This window comes from Mesoplodon densirostris, chromosome 2 (genome assembly GCF_025265405.1).
Source record: "Mesoplodon densirostris isolate mMesDen1 chromosome 2, mMesDen1 primary haplotype, whole genome shotgun sequence".
In the NCBI taxonomy this organism is placed as follows: domain Eukaryota; kingdom Metazoa; phylum Chordata; class Mammalia; order Artiodactyla; family Ziphiidae; genus Mesoplodon; species Mesoplodon densirostris.
This window is the reverse complement of record NC_082662.1, coordinates 66,467,047-66,491,256: the sequence shown is the minus strand read 5'-3', so window position 1 is coordinate 66,491,256 and position 24,210 is coordinate 66,467,047. Positions and strand designations below refer to the sequence as shown.

General features: G+C 38.3%; 1 protein-coding gene across 1 annotated transcript in view; it reads right to left on the bottom strand.

The window, feature by feature from the left end:
• Nucleotides 1–24,210, bottom strand: part of TNNI3K (TNNI3 interacting kinase) — a 282,262-nt gene that overhangs the window by 46,455 nt on the left and 211,597 nt on the right. The window contains exons 22-23 of the mRNA XM_060089965.1: nucleotides 18,510–18,569; nucleotides 15,115–15,287 (exon numbers count right to left, since the gene is read on the bottom strand). Of these exons, the coding sequence (XP_059945948.1) occupies nucleotides 15,115–15,287; nucleotides 18,510–18,569 (233 nt within the window). The remainder of the gene's footprint in view (nucleotides 1–15,114; nucleotides 15,288–18,509; nucleotides 18,570–24,210) is intronic.

Genomic DNA, 24,210 nt, shown 5'->3' with positions numbered 1-24,210 from the left:
ACAGGATGGAAAACAAACAGTGCTTCGATTTTCAACCTTGGGGTGTCTAAAAGGCACTCAAGTTCCTACGCATCAGGGCTCATGTGCCTGGATGACTAGCTCATGTGACACTAAATTAAAGTGCTGTATTGCTAAGGATTGCCAGTGTGGCTAAAACAAGTGCTTAAATCTCACCACAGAACTGTGCTTCTCCATGTTCTTAATTTCAATGGACCCTAATGTGGAACAAAAAGTAGACTTTTGAGTCAGTCAAAAGGTTTGCATTGATTGAGCCATTCATTCATTCATTTAAGATACATGTACCCACCACTTACTATGTGCCAAACACTGTGATAGATATTAAGAATATAAAGATGAAAGACACAATTCCTAACCTCGTGGAGTGTAAATGTGTGTGTGTGTCTGTGTGTAGGGGGGCAACTGAAATAATTATAATTATTATAATATAGTTTCTGACTCTGATGGGATATGCACAGAATAAGATGGCAACAAACATGATGTGTATCTAGCCAATTGAAGGTATCCAGGGAGACTTCCAAGATGAAGATATTTTGGAGCTGAGCTTGGCCTTCATTGAATCTTCCATGTACCTGTGTGCTAAGAAGGTGGAGGTGGGGTGAGGAAGTTTGAAAACTGCTCTTGTGTGTGCTGTTTGCAAGTTGGAATGTGCTTGCCTTGACATATTTATAATGGATAATACGGGGATCTTGTAAATGGAACACTATATGATATCTGTAACAAAATTCAGATAATGACACATTCAACATTTCTTTCAATGTATTTTCTTTAGTGTAATGGACTATGCCAGTTGGTACTGCAAATATAAAATTATTTCACATGGTTGGGTATCCCCCTCAAGGAACTAACACAACATAGACATGATACTAAGTAGAAAGTGAGTTAAGGTAAATGAAACTTTTCTTAGAAGAGAGAAAACTCTTTCCATCAAGTATAAGGATGGAATCAGGAATGCTTGTAGGGAGAGGTGATGCAACCTTGAAGAAGGGGTAGGATCTAGAAATATAGAGACAATGGGGACAACATTCTAAATATACTAGAGCTAGAAGTTTCCACAGAGATTGGCAAGTCCTGTGCTTCTTAAATTTTAACGTACATTCACAAGTCACGTGTTAAAATCTTCAAAATGCAGATTATGATTCAGTAGGCCTGTGTGGCCCCTGGGAGTCTTAATTACTAACAAGCGCCTAGGTGATGCTGAAGCTGGTGGTCTGTGGGCCACACCTTGAGTAGCAAGGTCCGGTTCACATGCCTCAGAATAGTCCCTGAAACCCAGGGCGGGAAGGGACTTGCCCATGCCACAGGGTTGATTAGTATGAGGGCAGCCCTCTGTCTCACACTGTAGCAGCTCGGCAAGTAGTGAAAAGATTATAAGCTTTGGAGTCAGGCTGATCTACGCTCAAGCTTGGCCCTGCTGTTTACTAGTTGCAAAACCTTAGGAAGGTCATTTATCCTTTCTGTGCTCCAGTTTTCTCATTTGTAGAATACTTATAAATAACTCCTAACTTGTAGAAGAGCTGTGATAAGTCAATGATCTGACTGGCATACAAAAAAATGTATAACAGTGTCTGGAACACAGTAAGTGATCAAAACACACAATGTGTCTTCTCTTGCTTTTTTGACCAGGTTAACATTGTCACCAGTGCACATGGCTTCATCTCTGTCATCTCTCTCCTAGGTCCTAGGCTGTATTGGCATCCAGTGACATGCAGGGGGGCTATTAACACTGGTTGGCAAATAGGTCCCTGATTAATGCCAAAAATAGAGGATTTAATTTTTTTTTTAGCTGTCTCTTTGGAAAAGGATTAAAAAGGTAATAAACATATTCCATTAGTGCATTCTTGGTATTTTTTTGCAATTGAGGCCTTAAAACACCTGCTCATTAATAGAAAATGTTCAGACAATATCAAAAATATTAATGATAGATGTTTTTCATTCCACTTTGGTTAATACCGTTTTTTCCCCTGGGTCCATGATTTTTTCAGGCTATCTTAACTGCTTACCTAAATACTAAGAAAAACTCAATCTCATGGTTTTCAAGGAGATAATAAGAAACAATGATTTGTGAAATGTCTTCTCTAACGAGAAATTTCCTGTTTCAAATACTGGCAAGCAAAAGAAGGATGTTGCAGTTTTTGCATCGTATGAGGGTTAGATTCAGTCTACCTGGAAGATGGTAAAGGTGAAAAGAAGAAAAAAAACTATGAGGAATTAAACCTGTTAAACTGTGCAGTGCCATTGTAAGAGCTTCTTCAGAAATCTATTTAGAAATCACTGCTCTTGTATCTGAAGCATTACAGAGACACCAGCATCACCCACTTCTTATTACTGCAAACATGGCAACAGTTGCCATGCTAGCAAGAGATTCGAAGCACACACACTGGAGTCAGGAGGGAGCAGGGCGGGGCCCGAGCTGGAGTCAGGGCTGCTGATCAGTGCACAGGGCTGCCTGTACAGATTTAATTAGGCCAGTTGTTCTCTTTGGTCCCCATGCTGTGTCCTGTCAGACATTTCAGTAGAGCAGCAGCAGTCTCAAAAGCAGCTTTTTTGGACCAGGTCTTTTACTATCAGTCGTGCACAAACATCATCGCCAAAGGCAGGATCTGTGTGCTTTGATGAAGGCAGGAGTGGGTCTGGGCCCTCGTTTTGGTTATGAATGGAGAAAGAACCAGAGTTTCTCTTCGTTTCCAGGAATGAAAAACTCATAAAACTCTTATCATTAGAAAGTCAGGCTATTCCTTGTCCCAATATGTCATTTCACCTAATTGAAAACTGAGAAATCTGTCACCATTTATTTAGCAGTTTGCCTTGGGCGAATCTTTGAAGGTTCCCTTCCTGTGGCTGGGTATTAGTTAATTAGTATTACAAAATGTGTGAAGAGGGAAATGCACTCTGGCTCACCGTTTGGGTTATGAGGGAGCCTATTTTAGGTTGCTGACAAGCACTGCTGGATAGAAAAGAACACGGGATTACAGCATCAGCCATGGTAAGAGCTGCATCTTTCCCTCTCTCAAGTGCATATGTAGTAACCTACATATGTCACTTGCTCACTCTTTTCATGCAAATCTTTTTTGCTTGACAATAAATCAGGTCCTAGAAGCTTATAAAAAAGGTGTCAATTTTACACATGTAGGGCTCTTCTCATATCTTCACTTTTATTAATTTCCTATTTTTCATCACTTCCTCTTTTGAACAGAATATTTTTTTTGATGTTCTTTCTTTTACATTTTTCATGGAGAAAGGCTGTTTCAAACTAAGGATGGTTTTAAAGTCAAGGAACTGAAGGAAAGAATTGACATTTTTCACCTACTCCTAACTTTAAGGCTGAATGCCTCTGTTCAGTGAAATCTCTAAGCCTCTCTCCTCAGTACAGCAGTCAGAGGGCCGAAGGCCTCACCCGTACTTTGTCAACTGATTGCTAGGTGGCGCTAGAGAGCAAGGCAACTAGAAAAGAGCTACTAACACAACTGCTGTAGGTCCACATTAGCTGAAAGGAAGTTCTTACATTGAGCCCTATTGCATTTCAGAACAGACTATTTCTAATTTTGATGACTTGTAGGATATTAGCAACATGAGAATGCAGAGAGCACCAGCAATCAATTTACAGTCTTCCGTCTTCCTTTCACTTTTTGTGTGTATGTGTGCCTCTGGGAATTGTTTTCTTATTTCACTACAGTGCTTTCTGGGTATGGCACCTAGGGCTGTGGTGAAGAGGTTTTGTATAAATATAAATAGATGGATATGCTTATTTTTTGATCTTTATGGAAATAGTTTTAACTTCCTCCACTTTCTTTAATTTTCCCTCCTTATTAGATGACATTCAAGCACATAATGAAGAGGTATAAGAAGTACTTTCACACCCTCACACAACATGTGTAGCTATGTATTTTCTCTCTCAACCCCATACCCCATGACATTAAGAAATTTTCTGCTTTTGTTAATTAGAAAAAATTTATGGGCAGATTTGAGCTTAAAAAGAAAGAGATAAAAGGCAGCTGACAGGCATCATGCCACTTGCTCACATTCCAGCTGCTCTCCTTTGGCTTTTATATTTTTCCAGCACAGGCCCTTAATGAGCTTGATTACTGACCTTCAGAAAGTGAGTGTCACAAAAATTATACATCCCAGAGGTGATAACTGTCCTGAGAAAAAAAGTTTTCTCCCTTGATTAGGCAAGCAATGTCTTACTCTCCTCACTATACAAACAATGTGAGCAAGGCCCATAGAACTTAAGTGAGTTAGACCACTCTCTACAAGCTCAGAAGACATTGCTGAATTGAGGATTAGGTATTAATGTGATGCTCTGATACACACTGAGTTCTTTTTGTAACCACTAGATGTGATAATTTAAATCAACACTGTTTAACAAGTAAAAAAATGTTCAGAAAGCCAAAGATGCTATCTATGTAGAATCAGCTAAAAGATTCTGGGCCTTCATTGTGTTTATGAGTTTAAGGGCAGTGTTTGTCTTCATTTCCAGGACTGAAAAACTCATGAAACCCTCATCACTGGATAGGTTTTTTTTTGTTGAACAAAAATATCAGCTAAAAGATTCTTTTTTTTTTTAATACAGTGAATTCAATTGACTACTGTAGTAGAGAGTACATTTAATGAGAAAAAATGTCTGGTTTTACAATGTACTTAATTCAATAAAGAAATCATACTAAAGTAATGTTCAAAACTGGTCCCCAAATATTTAGAAGGAAGGAGTTTATCTTTTTATATGTTCTGATTAGTTTTTGCTGCATCTAGAAATGTGGCCAGGGAGTCAGGCTGGTTTCCAGAGACATGATTAAAGAAGAGGGAGAGGGCAGGGTTAAACCAAGTTCTGCTCGTGAATGAGGCAGCAGGTGTGGAATTTGTTTTATTCAGGTTAGGTGTGTATCAGTGCAGGCAACTGATTATAAAGATCTATTATGAGCAGGCATAAGCTGAGGTAAAGTCGCTAGTATCAGAGGTAGTCAGAGTGAGAAGGGAAATTTTTCCTTCAATCAAAGGCTGTACTGGCCATAGACTAAGAATGAGCTATGTTCCGTTGAAGCTGGAAGAGTTTTCGAGGGAGGTAGTTCAGTACTCTGGATAGCTCCCTGCTGATTATCCTCAAAGCCCAAACCAGAGGTTAGAAGTTGCTGCTTCTTAAAGACAGTTCAAACATTCTGGCTAGGGGCTTCCCTGGTGGTGCAGTGGTTGAGAGTCCATCTGCCGATGCAGGGGACACGGGTTCGTGCCCCAGTCTGGAAAGATCCCATCATGCTGTGGAGCGGCTGGGCCCGTGAGCCATGGCCACTGAGCCTGTGCGTCTGGAGCCTGTGCTCCGCAACAAGAGAGGCCACAATAGTGACAGGCCTGTGTACCACAAAAAAACATGTTGGCCAAGCATAGTCTCCAGAGACAGCATGGTGTAATGGAAACACCACCAAATAGGCCCAGATTCAACTATTAATTACCATTTTTCAACTATACAGTTTCATTAAAATTACTTAAATCGTTGGAGTCTCAGTTGTAAAACAAACTGAAAAATGGAAACCAGGAGGCCTACTTCATAAGATCGTTGTGAGGATTAAATGGAGTAATGTTGTGAGACCTATCATGATCATTCATTCATTCCACAAATAGGTATTTAGCAACTATTAGACCCTATTCTAAGTACTGGAGACACAGAATCAAAAAGGAGAGATGTTCATGCTCTCATGATGTTTACAATTTAGTGTAGATACCAATAAAAAAGTAAGTGATTGGCTAAAACTATAGTTCCAGGCAGATGTAAGTGCCATGAAGAAGCTATTCTACTGATTCTTGTGGGCTTAAAGCTTGAATTTTATTGGATTACATGGGAGAAATAGCATAGGCCCAAGCCAGGTGGGAGGTCAGATAATAAACACCTGTATAAAGCTAAAATCTTTGAAGGACAACACCAAGATTGGGTGACCCAGGAATAATAACATCCATTCTACATAGGAAGACACAGAGGATAATTGGTCTATGTCATCCTTGGCTCCAGATAAACTAAGAAAAATGAAAAAATGAAGTATTTGCCCTGAGAGGTCCCATCCACAAACCCAGTCACATGCAAGTTTTAAAACAAAAATATCACTACATGTGTTTTATGGAAAACTCCAAGTTGAAGTTTTTAAGTGGTTTGGTGGGTTAGTGTCCCCAGATAATCAGAAAGAGCAAAAGCAAATCATCTGTGAAGTAACTTACGCCAAATAAGGGTCAAAAAATTGCCAACGATAAAGTTCCAAGGAATATGAGCTACAATAGAAACAAAAATTTCTAAATACATTTTAAAACAAGGAGAAAGAATTATCAGAAACAATGAACTACATAATTATATCCAAAAACTTCAGATAGAGAAATAGCAGATATTCAGATATATTAATAGAATCTAAAATAAATGTGTATGAAAAGAAGAAATAATTTAGAAGTGTGTAGAAGAAACAGATTTTCAAAAGAGTCTAGTCAAATTGCAAAAGCTATACAATTTCTAGAATTGGAATAGATATTAGAAATGAATTGAATTAGAAATGCAATGAAGAGAACAGCATATTAGATCCAGCTACCAAGTGTACTGGATAGATTTGAAGAAATTACCAGAAAGCAGCATAGGGAAAGTAAAGGTTGGAAAATTTTAAAAAAAGAGAGAGTGAGAAATGTGGAAAATAGAGTGAGAAGATCTAAAATACATCTAGTTAGAAGTCCATAAAGAAAGAAGAGAGAAGATGGGGTAAAGACATGTTAGAAGAGGTAGTGACTGAGAATTTTCCAGAATTTGTGAAAGATATCAATCTTCAGATTCTGGGCATCTAATAGATTCAAAGCAAGATAAATAAAAATAAATCCATACCTATATACAACATAGTTAAACGGTGCAATACCAAAGACAAAGAGAAATTCTAACAGCAATTAGAAAGGGCAGATTAAAAATAAAAGAAATGACAATTAGATTCGCAGATAATATTTTAACAGCAGCGACAACAACAAAGATGTGGAAAAGCACCTTAAAGGTGCAGGGGAAATTAATTAAACACCTTAAATCCCATATACACTAAAATATATTTCAAGAAAGAGGGAAAATAAAGGTGTTTTCAGAATGGAAAACTCCTTTTCCGTTCAGTAGTAAGATAACAGAATCCCAGGTGAGAGTTACCTAAGGGGATGAATGTGTTCATGAACTAATGCTCTTGTGAAGGAAGGCTATTCTTTTTGGCCTTTTACCTGGGTAGCCTCCTGACATCAAACATCCCAGCAGCTTTTAAAATCCCTCTGTTTTTATGTAGTTTCATGAGAGATCACATAGCTTTTCCAAACTTGGTTACATATCTCCCATTATGGGGCCATAAAATAGAGAACAGAGGGCTTCCCTGGTTGCACAGTGGTTAAGAATCCACCTGTCAATGCAGGGGACATGGGTTCAAGCCCTGGTCTGGGAAGATCCCTCATGCCGCGGAGCAACTAAGCCCATGCACCATGACTACTGAGCCTGTGTTATTTAAGTCTAAATAAACCATAGCTGTGTAAAACAATAAAATAATATCTAAGCTGTGGAATTAGAAAAATCATACTAAAATAAAATAATGGATAGAAGTATATAATTTGGGAGGGAATGAATGAAACTAAAATACTCTAAAATCTCTTTTATTTGGGAGTAGGACAAGTATATTAATATAAAATTTATTAAATTTAATATGTTAAAGTTTCTAGGGTACACACTAAGGAACAGAAAACCAGAGTGCCTATTCAAATAATCCAAAGGAAAACAGGAAAAGGACAGAGTGAGAAAAAATCCCAGAGAGAATAAAATAATATGGTAGCAATGAATTCAAATTATTTCAGCAATCACAATGAATGTAACAATCAACATGACAAAAGGTATAAGAACCTTGCAGAGAAGATTATAAAACCTAACTAAAAGATGTTAAAGAACATCTAAATAAATACAAAAAGTACTATGTTCATGGCAAGGGAGACTCAATTATCATAAAGATGTCATATCTTCCCATATTGATCTATAGGTTTAAAATACCTATAATCAAAATCTTATGTTTTTGTGAAAAATCCAAGCTGATTATAACATTTATATGGAAGAGAAAAAGTCAAGAATAATCAAGAATAGTCAAGATGGGATGTGCCCTACCAGAAATCAAGAGTTTAATAATGTTATTGTAATTAAAATCGTATACAACTGACACAGGGATAAACAAATGTCCCAAAGGAACAGAATAGAAAAACTGAAAACAGACCTATCTAAATGTAGATCCTTGATATGTGAAAGAACTGCTTTTATAGAACACTGGGAAAGGGATGACTACTCTTTTTAAAAAGGAGGAAAAGAAAGTTCATGGTCGTTATTTCATGTTTGTTCATCCTGTTCTCTTTATACCTGAACTATATTTCCATCATCTCTCTCTTCAGTGAAACCTTTCTAAACTACCTCAACTCAAAGCAAACTCCCCTTTTAAAACACACTGGGAATGAATGTGTCAGTGCCTTCTTTTGTCATACGTTTCCAGCACCCAATTTCTATTCGTTTGTTTACGACAAAGAAATAAGCAGACATTTAATGTCCTAATAGTGAGGGGGTGGGATGGAAAAAAGTTTGAATTAATTGGTCGTTCATTATTTTTGGATAAAAAAATTTGAACTTGACCGGAAAGTAAGGGTCAAAATTCTGAGCGCCACAGTTTTACTCAAGTGTCAGAAATACAAAGCATGGTATTCGTAGCCCAACTAATGATTCCTCTAATTTATTATAGATAAAAATATTTAATATTCACCACTTACAGTTCAGTTATAAATGAGATATTGTAGGCACCAGAAAAAAAAACACAAAAGAAAATTTCTTCCCTTAAAGTACTTATGAGCTAATGGGCAATTAAAAATAAATGATCATAATACAAGACAAAACAACACAAATGTATAAAGTGGCACAAACTACCGTGGCCTTTGGTAAGGCATAACTAAGGAGGAGTTAGTCCCAGAAAAGGCTCTTTCATGACACAGTGATCAAGCTGACTAGATATTACTGAAGGCTGATTAATATTTTGATAAGATTGGGTGGGAGTGTTGAGGTTAAAAAATACGATATAGAAATAGGTTGACAGTAAATTAAACATGGGGTGTGTATGGGAAATAGTAGAACTTCTAGTTTGTCTATACTGTGTGTCACCAGGGATGCTATTGCTATTCTGTGCAGGATAATTCTTTATTTTGTGGGATTGTCCAAAACATTGTAGGAAATTCAACACTCTGCCCCCCCCCCACTAAAAATCAGTGGCACCTCCCTTGTCACTGGGAAATAACAAAAATACCAAAATACCAAAAAATACCTCCTACAGTTCCCAAAACCCTAGAACATTTTTTGAGAAGGGAAGTGACAGGATCAATGTCTAGAACCACTGGAACATCTGATGTTTACTGGGAAGGAAAACTGGAAATGTGTTTCACTGGTCATTTTGGATTATGGATGACATAACGTCACTTAATTTTAGAGGCAATGTGGAATTACTGGTAGTTTTAAAGTAGGGTAGTGATATAATTGGAAGTCTACAGAAGGAAGATTACGCTGGCAGTAGAGGGTTAAGTGGATTATGGCATGGGGAAGCTGGGACTCGAGGGAGAGAAGTTAAAGACATGACAAAGAAAGCAGAGCAGCCAAGTTTGGACATATGGACTGGGGGCTAACTTTGTGTGTGTGTGTGTGTGTGTGTGAGAGAGAGAGAGACACAGAGAGTGAGAGAGAGACAGAGAGTTGGAGCCATGTGTTGAAACTGCTGATTGTGGTGAGCTGGCAAGAGAAATAAACTGGGAATGAAGAAGGGATTGGAAGAAAAGTGAACATTTAAGGTGCCTGAGGGAAGTTTCAGTACAAAGAAGCATGAAGGAGAGGTAGGTAGTAGACTAAAAAGGGGCGTATTTGCCCTTCCGTGGTGAGGAGACACCACACTACGGCTGATACTGGATAAACCGTCCTGCTCCACAGAAGTGAGTGGACACAAGCCCCTCAGCGCTCCTTTTTTCATTCCTCCTAGGAACATTGGTTTCATGGTGCTATCATCTTACACAGTTGCTGCATTCTGGAAAAACTATGTGTAAATTAAAATTTGATAACATATTCAACTTTTATAAGTTGAATTGCATTCTAAGTGCACTAGGCAAGCTTTCTATTTAAAGGAACCCTTTCATGGACCCTTTTGTAATGTGAAAAATTAATTCCAAATCAATCTGTTTCACAGTTCCAATCTCTGGATCTCTGCTTTCTTCTCCTGGACAGCTAACTAGGTCATAGCGTTCTATTCTCAGAGCCCAGCCCCACATAAACACTAATTGGTTTTCACATCTGAAAGGTTGTGTATCACTTTGTCATTTCTAAATATACATGATGTAATCCATGTACAAGATGGGAGATTTCATACCCTGTGGGAGGAGCAAGTGCCACATGCTTAGTTTTCCAAATATATCTAAAGACACAAAGTATTTTAAAAGAGGCAGAACTTCAGGAGTGCCTTCCCCAAACTCAGATTTCATCAGTTTGGGGTTTCAGCAGGAATTAACAAATGTCTATTACCTTCGGAGAAGATATCTGACACAGTTTCCCACCTTGATATTTATTTTATAAAGGAAAATAATAATTAAAAACAAATGTGGAAATAGAAACCAAAATCCCCTCCAAATCAAGAATTACAAAACTACAGGCTGTAACTTTCATAACCCCAAAATTGAAAAAAATAAATGCATTATTTTAAAGACATTGTTGAGGGCTCCGAGACCCAAAATTGGGAACATTTTGGGTGAGGACTACAGGCCATATCTTGTTGCTATTTAAGAAAAAATAATGCTGGGCTAAAAATTACACCTTGTGTGATTGTAATGAGTTAGTTAGAAAGCCTCTTAGAGCTTGCTAGCACCTTGCAAGGACTTTTGGGAGAGACCACACAGGTAATCAGCCTTCAGAATGGTCGCCTTTTGTCACAGCTGCTGTTTCACCTTGGCACTCATGTTCCTCTTTTGTTTATCCCATCAGTTGCATCAGATTGACTGGCAGGTTAGATTGTAGTATTCACTTTCAGCATGCTTCTCATGCTTGGATGTATATTGGGCTCACCTGGAAAACGTTAAAAGCTTCTGAAGTCTGGGTGCCATCCCCATGGATTTTGGTTTAATTGGTCCTGGACACTGGTACTTGTAAAAGTTCCCCAGGTAATTCTAATGTGCAGCCAAAGAGCCGCTGAATTCCAGGTTGTTAAACTCATGGCCCTGCTAGATCCTTGGATTCTTTGACTTTAAGAAACTATTGATCTCTGGTCTCATTTGCTCTTTCCTATACATGCTGAAAAGGCAGGCTTGGGAGGAGTAATTGAATTCTTTCCCTGACCAACTTCCAGAAGACATTGGAAGAAGTCCAGCAAATACAAGTATTGGCAAAATATATCAAACTTCTGAAAAGTGACACATCCTGTGCCAGAGAAATTCAGAAAGCATAGGAGAGTCCTGGGTGAGGACTCCAATTCTGCTTCAATAAACTTAGTAAAGTTACTTACTCTTTCTGAGCCTCAGTTTCCTTATCTATAAAAATTGGAATACCTAACTTCTAAGGTTTACTTAAATGAGTATTCAAAGTGTCTAAAATGGTGCCTGGCATGCAGTAGAAGTGCAATAGTGATAGTTATTTAAATGGAAAGAATAGAGAAAATAATTAAATCTTCTTGACTGATTATGCTCCAAAATAATAATAATTACAAATTATTGAGCCAATTTATCCAATGTTTTATCCTCAGAACAAATATTTGTTACATATTGACTTCATTCCAATTACACTGCTAGCTACTAGGGTTACAGATATGAATAAAACAGACATGGTGTATCTTACAACTTAGCTAAATGCTTTACTTATTTCTGGAGTTGATTTCAAGCAGTCCAAAGATTGACCTTACTAGAGGGGTGATACAATTACAAACTGACCTTCAATGCACCCTCACAACAAATACTCAGGGTGTGCTAGGCTGTTAAGAGAAATTTGTACCAAGTAGACAGACAAGTACTTATCAGGGTTCCATAACTGTCCAGAAGGACCAGGGAGGTATAAAAAACCATGTGAGATTATCAAAGGGAGCATCTCAAAACACCTGATGATTTTTTTCCCACCCTGTTTGGGCAGTTTTAGGAGTAGTGGTATACCTTCTGGGTTCTTGAAGGCCAGAGCAGCTGTGTTCCCTCCACCCCCAACTCACCCAGTTGGGTGTGCTGCTGTGCCTCCCATCTGGGTAGCTGTCTATGTATTATAAGTTGTGTGACTAACCTACATTATGGGAACTTGCACCCTTTGCTTGGGTCTGGCATTTTTCACTCAGTCACTCTGTGACAATACTGCCTCTCCCAGTAACAATCCTAAGAGCTAGTATTACTATCTGTATATTACATATAAGATGTAGGTAACTTGCCCAAGGTCACTGAGCTCTTAAGTGGTAAAGCCAAGACTGAACCTCAGATCTGACTTCACAGCTCATCCTCTTAACCTCTGCCTCAAGTGGACAAACCTTGAGTGACTATGCTTTGGAAATACCAAAATCTGTCTCTTCAGATAATTAATTTTAAAACCACAAGTAAAGAAGAAGAACAGATGGAATTAGAAGATGATGTTGTGACTGAACCTAATCTAATCTTGTCCTATGAGCCCCTTATGAAATTATGTGAGAGACTGGAGTCCAATAAAGAATTGTGTCCAGTTTGCCTTGTTATCAATCAAGCCTGCTGATACTTAACTTCATGACATTCCATAGATTAAAGTTCATGATTCAGGTTCTCATCTCTTCATAGCTGCACCTGCAACTCTTTTGTCAGACCAGGAATTTAATAACTATGGCTAAAAAGGCAACAGTAGCAATTTGTAGATGGTATAGGAAGGATCCTTGCTAAATCCAGATAGTCTTTCCTCACCTTCAGGATAAAAATGTTGACTCTGATGACAGAATGTGTGAATGTGTATATGTGTGTATAAGTGCGCGTGTGTAATGGCTCATGTACAAATGCTCTGGAGCACATGTGGGAGGACAGAGATTTTAAGCCAGTCTTTTCTGATTTTCCAGGAGTTGCAGTATGCACTTTGTAGGGTATCCATGGAGCAGTGCCTGCCTTTATTGTTCTCCATCCAGATCAGGCCATTGGCGACCAGGTTTACATACATGAAATATGACCCCACCTTCACTCCAACCACATTTGTTTAGACCAGAGGTGGCCATATAATCCAAAGGGACCCATCATATTTTCTCACATGGCAGGCTGTACTTATTCCTACTTCATTATGCTTTTTGTATTTATGCCTGTTGCCATATGACTCTGTAGGACCTCCCACTAGAGGCTGAGTATATTTTCTCTCCCTATCGATGTTGGACTCAGCTCTGTGACTTGCTCAAGGAATGTCGTATGATGCAGGAGACTGTGTATTGGGGATTGGGGCGTGTAAATGGCATAGTTTGCTATGGAAGAAAGCTGAACTCTTTTTTCCTCTTTTTCTGACTTGCCCCTTTGCTTAAACTTTTTTTTGTGGCTTTTGTTTTTCCTTGAGGTAAAGTTCACATAATATAAAATTAATCATTTTAAAGTGAAAAATTCTGTGGCATTTAGTATATTCACAATGTTTTGTAACCACCACCTCTATCTAATTCCAAAATATTTTCATCCCCCCAAAATAAAATCCCATATCCATTAAGCAGTTACTGTTAATTTCCTCCTCCCCCACCCAGACCCTGGGGCCACCAATCTACTTTTTTTTTTTTTTTTTTGCATTATGCGGGCCTCTCACTGTTGTGGCCTCTCCCATTGTGGAGCACAGGCTCCGGACCCACAGGGTCAACGGCCATGGCTCACGGGCCTAGCCACTCCGCAGCATGTGGGATCTTCCCGGACTGGGGCACGAACCCGCGTCCCCTGCATCGGCAGGCGGACTCTCAACCACTGCGCCACCAGGGAAGCCCACCACCAATCTACTTTTTGTTTTTATGGATTTACCTATTGCTATTGACAGAACTGTGTCCCCCCTCTCTCCAATTTCATATGTTGGGGCCCTAACCCCTATGTGACTGTATTGGAAATAGGGCCTTTAAGGATGTGATTAAGGTTAAATGAGGTCAGAAGAATGAAGCCCTTGATCTGATAGAATTCGTGCCCTTATCAAAAGATAAAAAGACTCCAGAGCTCTCTCTGCCATGTGACGGTACAGTGAGAAGGTGGCCATCTGTAAACCAGGAAAATGGCTATTTGAAAGTCTCACTAGAACCCAACAGTGCTGGCACCCTGATGTCAGATTCCAGCCTCCATGGTGAGAAATTTCTGTTGTTTAAACCATCCAATCTATGGTATTTTGTTATAGCTACCCAAACTGACTAGTACACCTATTCTGGATATTCATATAAATAGGATCACATACAATATGTGATCTTTGTCCCTGGCTTCCTTCATTTAGCATGTTTTCAGGGTTCATCCATGCTGTAACATGCATCAGTACGTCATTACTGTTATGGCTGGATAATATTCTATTGTATGGATACCACATTTTTTATCTATTCATCTGTTGATGGATTTTTTTTCCCACCTTTTGGCTATTGCGAATAGTGCTGCTATAAACATTTGAGTACAGGTATTTGTTGAGTATCTATTTTCAATTCTTTTGGAAATATACCTAGGGGTGGAATTGCTGGGTCATAAGGTAATTCTCAGAACACTGAACTTTTGGTGCTCAGACCTTGAGTTGCTTCTTGATTCCCACACAAGAAATTCTTCCTTAAATTCCATAAGAAACTCGCAGAATACTTTCAATAAATTCCTTTTGTTGCTGTAGCTAGACAGTTCTTGCTGTAGTTAGACAATTCTTGCTTAAGCAAGAGTTAACCTGAAGCTTAGAGAACCTAGACTAACAGACAACAAAATTTCTAATTTTTGATCAAAATATTAGAAGAAAAACAGGTTCAAATCTCCCCTTTCAAAGTTTGCCACAGGGGTGGTAATTTCCCTCTTGATACTAAGAAAATCAGGTGATTATCTTGATGAACTTCTGGAATCTGACTTGACTGTGTAACTGTTGCTTAGACTACCACTTACCTTTGGGACCAGGCAGCATAGGACCTTGCATTTAGAGCATATTCCAATTCAAAACGACTCCGTAAAGCTGCCACGTGGCTCCGCCCAGGCCCTCCTCCACGGCTCAGCAGACAATCAGAAGAAGAGGAAGGTGAGAGAGACCCGCTGCTGTTACTTGATGCAGGAGACATCAGCTGAGTGAAGGAGGGGCAATTTCAATCAATTAATAAATCCAACAGGCTTAACAGCATAGTATAGAATGTAGATTTATTTTAACTTTCCATTCTAGGATTTCTCATATTTTAATTTCTATTCATCTCAGCTTGCTTTTCCTTTCAGCCTCTGATGGCAACACGTGGCTAGCTTTTTTTGACCCAGTTCTGTGATGAGAGCTGGCCCATAAAACTTATGCTTGTCTTTAACAAAGCACAGTAGGCTCAAATCAGATTCATAAAACAGGACGTTATTATTTAATGGTTAAAAGATTCTCTACATTTTTCACTATGGTGATGAGATTCATGGCAGAGCTCCTTTAAATTGGAGCTTACAATTATTCCCTTTACATAAAATTATTCCCTTTACATAAAATGGATTTACACACTTTCCCAAAAATACAACCATTTTATAAAATGAAGGCTGCTTTAATGTCCAGCAAGCATGAGGACTAAATAGAGTTGTTGTAAGAGAATTTTTAAAAATATTTACAAATAGTTAAGTATTGTTAGAAAATAGAAGAGTGTGAGGGAAGAAAATGAGAAAGAGAAGAGGAAAAATACGAAAGTAGTTTTCTTGAACTTTTGACACCCTTGTTACTTATGCACTCTACCTAACACAACTGAGAATATTAGTGCTTTGACATTATAATTTCATAAGACATGTAGAGAGCAGACTTTGGTTTTTAAAAAAAATAATATATATAAATTCTAAACTCTTCACAGTAGCCAAGACATTTCTAAGTAAAGCTCCGAGAATCACGTGATGTCAGTATTGAAATGAACCTTCAAACACTTCAATGATTTAATCTCTTTTGTGCATCCTTTTCAAGTCAGCTATGCAATCTGATGGGGAACCTCCAGTGATGGGGAACTCACTATCTCCAGATCCATTCATTTATGTTAGGACAGCTCTGACCATTGGAAAGTTCTTCCTCACAATTAACCAGTTCTATTATTGTACTTCATTTCCATCTGTTGGGCCAGAGAACCAGGCCATTCCCTTTCCTATATGACAGTTCTTCAGATTTTTATAAACAGCTGTTGACTCATCCTAGATTTGTCTTCTCTGGGATAAGCATCCCTGGTTCCTCTAATTGGCTCTCACATACAGGATTTTCAATCCATTCACCACTCTGATCTCTATTCCCTAAAATTTGTGTTCCAGTTTTAATTATCCCTTTAAAAGGACATAGCTGGGAACTATTTTGTTTGGCCATCTCAGGAGAGAGAGGAATGATCACATTCTTTATTCAGATGCAAGACAGTTACTTCATATTCTTATTCAGATGCAAGACAGTTACTTCATATTCTAACTCCCCCAAAGCTTATTACCCACTAACCTTCATGATGCTCCTAAACTGTATCTCCAACATTTGACTCTTTTACTATTGTTTCTTTGACTCTGGTGTATGATGATATATTTATTCCTATTAAATTATTTCTTAGACATATCCTACTACTTTTCCTGCTTTCAAATATTTGTTGTCTCTCTCAACTTTACTATAGCTACAAATGTGATGAGCAGAGCCTTCCTGACCTTGATCTAAACCACCGACTAAAAAGTTGAAGAGTAGAGAGGATAGAGCCTTTTGGAACTACACAAGTTAAGATACTTAAAGATGATTCTAGTCCATTAATTAGTGCAATGCAATTCAGCAAATTCTCTTTGAATATAGCCCATAGTTATTCATCTTTTCCACTAGGGGAGATTGTGCTAAGAGGCTTGGTCAATATAAAAAGACTAGCTAGCTTAGCAGATCCTACCATTGTCCCTGTTTCTGGAATTCACTCTCTGATCTAACTGGATATATCCCAGGCTTGGCGCAGCCTTGCTCTGTCAAACACAAAGGTTCAGAGTGAGAGGATACTTGGAACTCAAGCCTGAAAAGCATCTCTCAACATCCCAAGCCTCTGGAGATGCTCTTGTTAGTAGGGGCTGCTGTAGTCTCACCAAATATACTTCTACTTCTCTCCACCTCATTTGTTTCAGGACTGAAGAGAAGGGAAAGGAAGTTTTATGTTTAAAGAGTAAAGCTTCCTCTTTGTAAGTTCCAGTAAAGATTCAAGAGACACAGCCACTCACTTCAGGCAGTAATTGCAGACGTGGAACACTTTTCCAAAAGATTAGGTTCCAGGTAATTCCCTGGTGGTGCAGTGGTTAAGACTTCGTGCTCCCAATGCAGGGGGCCGAGGTTCGATCCCTGGCCAGGGAACTAGATCCCACATACATGCCACAACTAAGAGTTCGTATGCCACAACTAAAGAGCCCACGAGGTGCAACTAAGGATCCCGCAGGCCAGATTTAATAAGACCCAGCACAACCAAATAAATAAATATTAGAAAAAAAAAAAGATTAAGTTCCAGTCACTCTTTGTTAAGATTTTAAGGAAAGAAAACTTTCCTTGGATGGTTCCACTTTGGGATTTAGCTGTGCAATCTCAGGTTGATGCTGTTTTTCCCCATTTTTACCCCTCCATATACTCGTTTATATGTGAGCCTGTATGTGTGATGTCCACCCCTCTCTCCTGTAGCACTCACTTGCATTTGGGAATATATTATTATTTTTGAATTAGTGCTCATGTTTCAGTTCCCTTGCCTATTTTCAAATGCTATCTCCAGAACAGGTGTATAGAAAATTAAGGCAATTATAGAGAAAATTAAAGCAAACAGCTACTTGATATTAAGGAAAGAAAATTCCATTAGTCTCATTACCAACACATATCACTTTATGTAACATATATGTGGTATAAAAGCAATGCCTCCCAATTAATTTATGTGCTAATTTTAGTAATAATTTTTCCTGCTCTTATTGAACATAAATGGACAATGGCTTAATGTTTTAGCTTACATTTCATTGTTTGTAAGAAATTTTGTATAGAAAGTAATGATTTACATAATTACCTTCTAACACATTTATTTTTAAATTTTTACATGTCAATTTTTTTAGCTATGCATACCCATGTCCATTTGCTTGCCTGATTATTTGTTGGAAGGATCCCAATTCACTCTGAATTTGCCTTTGCCCTACAGATGCAGTCAATTCTCCTCCACCCTAAGAACTTAATTGACAGGGTGAAAATATGAATGGAGTTATGGACACTCACACTTTCTTTCCACAAGCACCACCTTAACTACATTCCCCAACATCGTTGGATATTCAAGCCTTTGTAATGGACATATTTCAGAAGCCAAAGTTCTTACCTCAGTGTTGCAGAGACACTCTTCTAACTTGGTAACAACTTCAGAAAATTCAGGTCTTCCCTGTAAATAAAGAAAAGACTTCTTTTCCTCAAAGAATAAAAGGGATGTAGCTGTCTTTGGATTTTAAAAATTGGATATTTGTATGTGCAAAGAGTGAGATTAACAATAAAGTAGATTTTTATTTAAAATACACTTGTATTGAAGTGTTAATTGAATGTTCACTTGCTGTTCATGGAGGGATGTTGAGTCTCCCTCTGATAAGAGTTTTAAGTCAGAATTTGCAACTACATTCAGATAATGAAATAGTGGAAAAGCTTTAATTAGCTTTGTGCGCTTTTACGCGGCAGGTTTGCCTCTTCAAAATCAAATAATAAAAGTGAATACTAAAAACTATTAACTATCTCAGTGCCCTATAATACACTGTTCAATGTGTCTGTAGGGAAAGAACTGCTACAGCTAATTTTATAATTAGCTTCATTTTTGAAAATACCGTCTCAGATTCAAAACTAAGATCAATAGCAACCTCATGACTATGCCCTACTTTAGGGGTTAAGATAAGCTTTTATTCTTCAAAAACTGTCATTAAAGATATTGTCCACTATGAACCTTCGTGTCAGATGAGTTTTGTCAAATAAACATTTCTTGTATTCTGATTATATTCCAAGCTTTGTTCTAGTTGCTAGAGATATATAAATGACTATGGATCTATGGAAAAAATTCTCGGGATTTTAGAAAAAGTTGGTTTCTTTTGAAGAAATTATATGCCTTCTTTTTTCAGGTCCTAAGGACATGTTACATAACCTATCATTTCTCCCTTTATGAAACTTTCACTGCCAGGAGGTGGATAGCCCAATTTAACATACAGGTGCAGTAACCAACTAATTTAGATTCTTAGTAGAACAATTTCTCCCTTAATATCTAGCCCTCCCCTGAGGACACTGCTTCCCCCAGAGCTCTCTCAAGAGGAATCTGTTTTCTCTCACATATTCCTGTACTTCTAGGTGGGTGGGGATGGTACTGGGGGTAAGCGGAGGGGGGGATGTCTGTGTCTGTCTGTGTCTTTCTCACTGACATTGTAACTTCCAAATGGTTTCTCCTGGAATAGCCAGCAGTTTGTCAAGCTTTTCCCCAGAGTCCTCTCCTTTCTCTGAAGGTTTTGCATCTGGCTCACTGTCATGCTCTCTAGCACTACTCTCAGTGCTTTTATTATCCATGCAGATAATCATTAAGGTGGCCTGACCTCTGGGGCCCTTTGTCTCCCCTTCTGCAATGCTCTTATCCTCCACCTTCCCTTGGTCACTTAGCTCCCCAGTCATTCATACCCTAGGCCCTCTTACCAGCAACGCCTGCAACTCCTCTGTGCTCTCCATCCTCACAGTTTCCATCAGATGGCCCTGGGGCTCTACCTCCTCTCTACCGAGCTCACTTCATCCCGAGCTCTGACTCCAACAACTTTGACTGCATAAACCATCTTACCACTTAAGAAGACACTGCTTTGCACTGTGAAGATTTTCAAATGTACCCTGAAGTAAAGGAAAATAGTGCAATAACCCCCCATGTATATATGTATATCACTCAGCCTTAAAAACCATGTTTTTGCTACTATTGTTCTATCTTTTTGTCTATCTATCATCCGATGTCTCCCCTATTTTTTGTTCCTGTTACCATCTTTTCACCGTCATCCAGTCACCTTATTTCCTCCCTGATTTAGCTTAGATTACACTGGCAATCATATTCACTCCATTCCACATAGCCACAACTCCCTTGCCCTATCATGAATTTTGTACACAGTTGGAAAAATCCTAGTCTTGATTAAATCCATCCCTACGGCTCTTATTTCAAAATTATGACCCTCTAACCTGACGTGGACCCTCAGTACTGTTTAGAGAGTCTATTTTGTATTCCTAGCTCACTCTCTCTCACACTCTAAATGGTTATTTTGCACCTTCTCCTCTTTCCTCAAACCTCTACTTCCCACTAATACTTCAACCACCCACCTATATCTAAACTCACATCATCTGCCTTCATTCTCTTTTCTACAGATGAACTTTGCCTGATTCTATCCGAGGGCAATTCCTTCACTGTGTACTAGATCTTATCCTTGTTAATCTACTCAAGGACATTGCTCTTACAATAATTATCCCTTCTTTTTTTTGCATCATCAGCATTCCCTTTCTATTGTTTTATCCCATCAACATACAGACATATAAATTCTCTCATCTTAAAAACAAATAAACAAAAACAAAATAAAACTCTTGACTCTGCTTCTTCCTCAAGCTACTACTCCATTTCTCTGTTCACCAAAATTGCTCTAAAGAGTTGCCTAAATTTGCGGACTCTTATTCTCCTTCCATCTGTCCTCCATCCCAATCAGGTTTTCTCCTGTAACACTCTGCTGAAACTGCTCTTGTCAAGGATACAGATTTACCTCCTCATTGCTAAATCCATCTTACTTGGCACAGCATTAAATGCAAATAATCATTCTTTTGTCCCTGAAACATTCTTCAACTGGACTTGAGGTCACTATTTTGTCATTATTTTTCTGCACTATTACTTGCTATTTCTCAGTCTTCTCTTTAGATTTCATTTCTCCTCTTTATCTTTAAATTTTAAATTGCACCAGACCTCAGTCTTTGGGTCTCTTCTCTATTTAATTTGTTGAGGATTTAATTCAGTCTCATGGCTTTAAAAAACAACTTCCAAATATCTATATCTAGCTTAGTACTCTTTCTTGAACTCTTAACTCACATATGCAACTTCTTGCATTTATAGTCTTCTCTGCTTCAGTAAATGGCAACTCTATCCTTTCCACTTCCAAACACCACAGGATAATATCTGAATTCTCTCTTTGTCATACTCTTGCTTCTAATCACCAGCAAATCATAATCATTCTGCCTTCAAAATGTATCTAGAATCTGAATGAACAAACTGCATTTATATTGGATCAACCCTCCCCCAGATAACAACTGTAAACTCTGGATAAAATGTAAAAGATGGTGACCTGAAAGCAGCAGAGAGTGAACAGGAGAAGGTAGATTTTGGAGGGGAGTCACAGAAGGGCATAGGATAAGTTTCTTATCTTTTTTTTTTTTTTTTTTACAACATTTACCCTAAGGGTAGGCCCCATCTGCATCTTAGAGAACAATTAAAATTCTGATGGCGGCAAGCCTGCAGTTTTGCCTGCTTGAAGAACCTGAGGATAAAATTCAGGACATCTAGGGTAGAGTGAATTAGCTATGGCTTTGTAACAAATTATCACAAGTGGTTTAAAACAATACCCATTTATTATCTCACGGTTTCCGTGAGTCAGAGTCTAGTACAGGTTAACTAGGTCCCTTGCTCAGGGCCTCACCAGATTAAAATCATGGTGTTAGTTCACTCTGTGATTCTCATCTGAGGCTCAGGGGCCTCTACCAAGCTCACTGGTACTGGAAGAATTCATTTCCTTCAGGTCCCTGTTTTCTTTCCAACTGTTGTTCAGGGATAACTCAGCTTCTAGAGGATGCCCACAGTTCCTTGCCACATGGCTCCTATAAACAGTTCACAACATAGCCATTTGCTTTCTTTCTGGCCAGCAAGGGCATGTTTCTCTAAACTTTTTTCCCCTGTGACCAACTGGAGAAATATTCTTTGCTTTTAAAGGGCTCATCTGATTAGGTCATACCTACACAGAATAATCTTTGTCTTGCCATATGAGGAAACATAATTATGGGAGTAATATCTCATCATATTCATAAGTTTTGTCCAAACTCAAACGTAGGTGGTATTCCTGGAAAAAAGTGGAAGGAATCTTGGGAGCCATCCTAGAATCCTGCTTATCACACGTAAGCACTAGAAAATGAGGGGAAATCCTAGAAGAAAGGGGTCTGGGAGAGGGAGCCCCAGAATATGCGTATAAACTCTGCCTAATTCTCTGGCTGACCTCTGAACCACATATGCATAGGGCAGACTTTAAGCAGCCCAGGTAGGCTAAAAGATGTGAACTGAGATTAGATCTTTTGCTCAATGCAGGACATTGTTCTTACTATTTTTTCATTCTGAACTATCTAATTCTTATTCCTGCCTGTGGAAACTCTCTGCCCTCTTCAAGCCAAACTCACAAGACACATCATTTTTAAAGTGTCCAGGGATTTCTCAAAATAATTTTTCACTATTATTTAGATTTATTTAATTATTTCTTGTGTTACAACTAGCTATTTACATGTCTATATCACTAGCTGGAACATGATTTGAGGGTATGCAAAGGTCTGTTTACTCCTGTATACCTAGCATGTTCCACTGCACAGGATAGCTTAGCTGAGCTCAAATTTGTTACATTAAATTGCATCATGATAATAAAAAATTATACAGAATCTGACTACCTCTCATCCTTGTCTAAACCACCATCATCTTTTGCTTGTATTATTATAGTTTCCTTCTAACTACTTTTACTGCTACTATTCTTTGCCTATTAAAAGTATGTTCCCAACACGGTAGCCTATCCACAGCTACCATCATACTCAATAGTGAAATACAGGAAGATTTTCCTTTAAGAGTAGGAATAAGACAAGGATGCCCACTCTCATTCAATATAGTATTAAAAGTCCTAGTCATAGCAATTAGGCAAGAAAAAAGAAATAAAAGGCATCCAACTTGGAAAGTAAGAAATAAAACTCACTGTATGTGGATGAGTTGATATAGAAAAACCTAAAGACTCCACCAAAATATTATTAGAACTAATAAACAAATTCAGTAAAGTTGCAGGGATACAAAATCAATATACAAAGATCTTGTTGTATTTCTGTACACTATTAACAAACTATCAGAAAGAGAAATGCAGAAAACAATCCCATTTACAATTGCATCAAAAAGAATGAAATACCTAGGAGTAAATTTACCAAGGAGGTGAAAGACTTGTACACTGAAAACTACAAAATATTGAGGAAAGAAATGGAAGAAGACACAAATAAATGGAAAGGTGTTCCATGCTCATGGATTGGAAAAATTAATAACGTTGAAACTACCCAAGGCAATCTACAGATTCAATGTAATCTCCATCAAAATTCCAATGGCATTTTTCACAGAAATAGAACAAACAATCCTAAAAATGTTATGGAAACACAAAAGACTCCAAAAGCTGAAGCAATATTGAGAAAGAACACAGCTGAAGGCATCATGTTCCCTGATTTCAAACTGTATTACAAAGCTATAGTAATGAACACAGTAGCCAAAATAATTATTTTAAAATGTGCTACAGATGAAGTAATGCCACTCACAAAAGTCTCCAATTACTCTCATCTTATATGGAGAAAAAACCAAAGCTCTTGCATTCATCTCCAAGGCACGCACAGCCTGCCCCTGCTATTTCCTGGCTTCCTCTTCCTCTTGTGTAGCAGGCCACGCTGACCTCCTCAGGCTGAGAGCACACATGCCTTCAGGGACTTTGCATTTACCATTCTTCCCACCTGGACTGACCAGCACCTTCATCTTTCCCAGGTCTTTGTTCAAATGTTACTTTCTCAGTTTTTTCTTGTCACCATATTTGCCCTACTTATTCCATAGAACTTATCACCAGATGACTTAATACATATTTTCATATTTTTTGTTTATTGTTTACATCCCTTTGTAGCATGTCTATCCAATGAGGGCAGGAATTTATCACTCGCTATTCTATCTCCAGTGCCTTCAGCAATGCCTGGCGCACAGAAGGTATTCAATAAAT